Source organism: Perca fluviatilis, chromosome 12 (assembly GCF_010015445.1).
Source record: "Perca fluviatilis chromosome 12, GENO_Pfluv_1.0, whole genome shotgun sequence".
Taxonomy (NCBI): Eukaryota; Metazoa; Chordata; class Actinopteri; order Perciformes; family Percidae; genus Perca; species Perca fluviatilis.
Window position 1 is genome coordinate 32,941,081 of NC_053123.1, and position 3,594 is coordinate 32,944,674.

The 3,594-nt window shown below is 43.4% G+C and overlaps 1 protein-coding gene across 1 annotated transcript; it reads left to right on the forward strand.

Moving 5' to 3' along the window:
- Positions 1–724: 724 nt before the first annotated feature.
- On the forward strand, positions 725–1,160 carry lrch1 (leucine-rich repeats and calponin homology (CH) domain containing 1; the record flags this gene model as incomplete). Its single annotated transcript, XM_039818478.1, is given in 1 exon segment — positions 725–1,160. A coding segment is annotated over 1 exon segment (223 nt), but the record flags the coding sequence as incomplete, so codon positions are not given.
- Positions 1,161–3,594: the final 2,434 nt, after the last annotated feature.

Sequence of the window (3,594 nt, forward strand, 5' to 3'; positions counted from 1 at the left end):
TCCCACAGCACTATGGTCCCACAGCCCTATGTTCCCACAGTCCTATGTTCCCACAGCCCTATGGTCCCACAGCACTATGGTCCCACAGCCCTATGTTCCCACAGCCCTATGTTCCCACAGCCCTATGTTCCCACAGCCCTATGTTCCCACAGCCCTATGGTCCCACAGCACTATGTTCCCACAGCACTATGTTCCCACAGCCCTATGTTCCCACAGCCCAATGGTCCCACAGCCCTATGGTCCCACAGCCCTATGTTCCCACAGCCCTATGGTCCCACATTTCTAAGATTTTTCTTAAAATGAGGGCATATGTTCCCACATTTCTAGGACATTTTCAAAATTAGGTCTTGTGCTCCTACATTTCCCTTCAATTTAAGCCCTATCCTCCCACAAGATTTTTTAGAAGCACTTTTAGGGTTAGGTTAGGTTGGGTGTAATTGGCTACCAAATTAGGAGAAAGGGGGATAACATCTGATACAAATTCATGAAAAAGTAAATGTGGGAACATAGGGCCTAATTTTGGAAATAATTCTTAGAAATGTGGGAACATAGGGGCTAATTTAAAAAAAAAAAAATTAAATGTGGGAACTGTGGGAACATAGGGCCTAATTCTGAAAAAAAATCTCAGAAATGTTGGAACATAGGCACGCTCCCCACTGGAAGATGTTTTATTTTGAAAGTTACGAACGGATATCGCACCGCTGTGTGATCCGTGACGCTTCACGTACCGCGCAGACAGGGAGGCGGACGCGGCGGCGACAAACGAGGAGGAAACTGAACTCGCGGCACGGCACGGCACGCTACAGCAGGCCTGAAGAAGTCGGTGTCCCGCTGTTTACCTGAACGTTAGCTAGCTCTGCACGCTCTCTCTCTGTCTCTGTCTCGGATATAACCGACACACACACACACCCGGAGAACAGCGGAGAGGGGGAACACTATGGCGACGTTGGGACCGGAGTCGGTTCGCCCTGCTCTTTCCCAGCTCAGTTCCTCCCAGTCGCAGACTCACATCGGCGGCGCTAACCTGCCTCCCAACCGGGGGTTGGAGCGGGCGCTGGAGGAGGCGGCGGCCAGCGGCGCACTCAACCTCAGCTCCCGCAAACTGAAGGAGTTTCCCCGGACAGCCGCCAACCACGACCTGGCGGACACGGTGGAAGCAGGTACGCAGCTCTTCTGGCATCTTTCCCTGGGTTAAAAAAAACACACACAACACATAACACACCGGTGCTGGCCGGTAACGACTCTCCGTAACGTGTTACAGCAGCGTTGTTTCCCTCACTGACCGTTGGACTTTATGTATAGACCATAGAAATAAAATGGCATAGCTAGTAGGCTATATATATACCTTTTCAATGGAATTCCATTGCTAGGCAACAGCATGGTCCCCTTGTTAGCTTCCTGTCAGATGATGTCATTTTTAGAATGTTTACGTTTACAGCTGTGAGCTGGCGTTTCGGTTAATCGTTTTAAATCAATCAATCAATCAATCAATCAGAAGAGCGTCTTTACTCATTGAGGCAACAGTGGGAATCGAACCCGTGACCCTGGCGGTGTTGACAGGGTCGTAGGCTGGAGTTGGCCTAGAATGTTGAATGAGATAAAATGCATCCCCAACTTTTGCTCAACCTGGATGTGACTCCTTCATTTGAGTATTATTGGCGTTTAAAAATATATTTTAAAAAGTATGGCTTAAAATTCTTAACAGAAAAATGCTGTTGGAGGTTTTTTGTGATTATGCGGCACAGTTTCTTAAAAAATGCGATGGAATATGCGGGATATTCATGCAATTTCATGCGATGAAATTGCGCGAACTTTCAAAAATTGCTGGAACTTGCAAAAACTGTGATTTTTTTTTTTTTTTTTCCCCCGACACCCTGCTTGATGTTCACATCGCGTAATTACGTCACTTCATAACGTTCCCATAGCAACCTGCTCTTGTGTGAAGTAAACGCACCATTTTTCAACTTGCAACTTGCAACCAAAATGCGGGGATTATGAAATCATGCAAGCCCCGCATATTTTGCTCAGAAATCGGCAATTGATGCGGCCAAAGTGCGGCGTATTTGGAAAAATGCGCCCCACATAAATATGTGGACTTTGTCTGATTATACGTTGAATTATGCGATCGCATAATCGCGTTTTTCTGGAGGGACTGAAAAAAAAAAAGATCAGTAAAGTGCAAAGTATAAAACCAAATAATATAAATAAGATTTAAAAAAAAAAAAAAAAAACATACAAGAAAAATAAAGCTAGTTTTTGGCTTACGTGCAGTTTAGTGTCCCAAATTATTTTCCAAAAACTGTGTGTCCCAAATGATGAGGGTCTTATTTGAGACAGGTTAGGGTTAGGCTTAGGGTAACAGAGGTGGTTTAGCAGGTTCATAATTAGTTAAGGACATTGCATGGGGAATTTTGGGACACTAAACTGCATGTATGCCCTAGCTGTTTTTTTTTTTTTTGTGTAATTCATATTCTTAATTAATATTAAAGAGTTTCACAGCATTACGAAACAAATTCGTGGCAGAGAGGGTTTCACTTTCATACATTTTAGATTTGTGTATATGAAATGTTCCAAGAATTAGGGTGTTGTTGATAAGAAAGTCATCCTTGGAATATTCTTGTCGGATCTGAGCGTTGAGTGGAATTCCCCACCACTTCCTATTTAATCCGGTTAGAGTTGTAAACAGGCACGGAGACGACACACACACTCAGTGTGTGCTGCTTTATTTCCAACACTGAGCCATATTGACTGGCAACGAGCATTATCTCGAATATGCACAGTTTAGAAGAATTGAATATATATATTTTATAAGGGTAATTGGGAAAGTATGAAGGAAAATGTCACAGTTCAAGGTGTTTTCACTGTTGTTCACCTGTTTTGACTGCTTTTCTAACTTCAATAAATGCAACCGCTTTCCAAAAGTCAATGAGGAATCGTGTTAAATAATCTTGATTACAAAATAGACTAAAATAAATGGGATTATGATAACATTATAATCAAGCAGACAACGCTGGATCAGGTTTGACTTGGCTTTGGATTCAACCTGTTGACACTGAACACTTTTGTCCAGAACACACACACACAGACACACACACACACACACACACACACACACACACACACACACACACACACACACACACACACACACACACACATGCTCTTTCTGTTAAGTTTCTGTTTCATCCCGCATCGTACCTCAGTGTTGCCTTGCTCAGTGGCGTGCATGATGCGAAGGTATCTGGTCAATCGTAACGCCCCACACACTGGATTTTTTTATTTTTCAAGATAATTTTTTAGGCTTTTCCGCCTTTTATTTGATATATTTGATATTATATTGATAGGACAGCTAGGCGAGAGAGGGGAGAGAGTAGTAATGGACCGATTTTTATCGGCCGGCTGCTGCGTTGGGCGATAGTTTATTTCCCGGTGTTATTTACAGACAGGCGTCCAGACAGGCAGCTCTGTGCTGCTGGAGACGCTGAACCCATCCATGTGATGCACACTGCACACATAATTTGGGTGATATATGAATGTAAGATGATTGCAGAAGTGACACTGATCTGTGTTTTTGGTAATTCTTTTTAAAGAAAT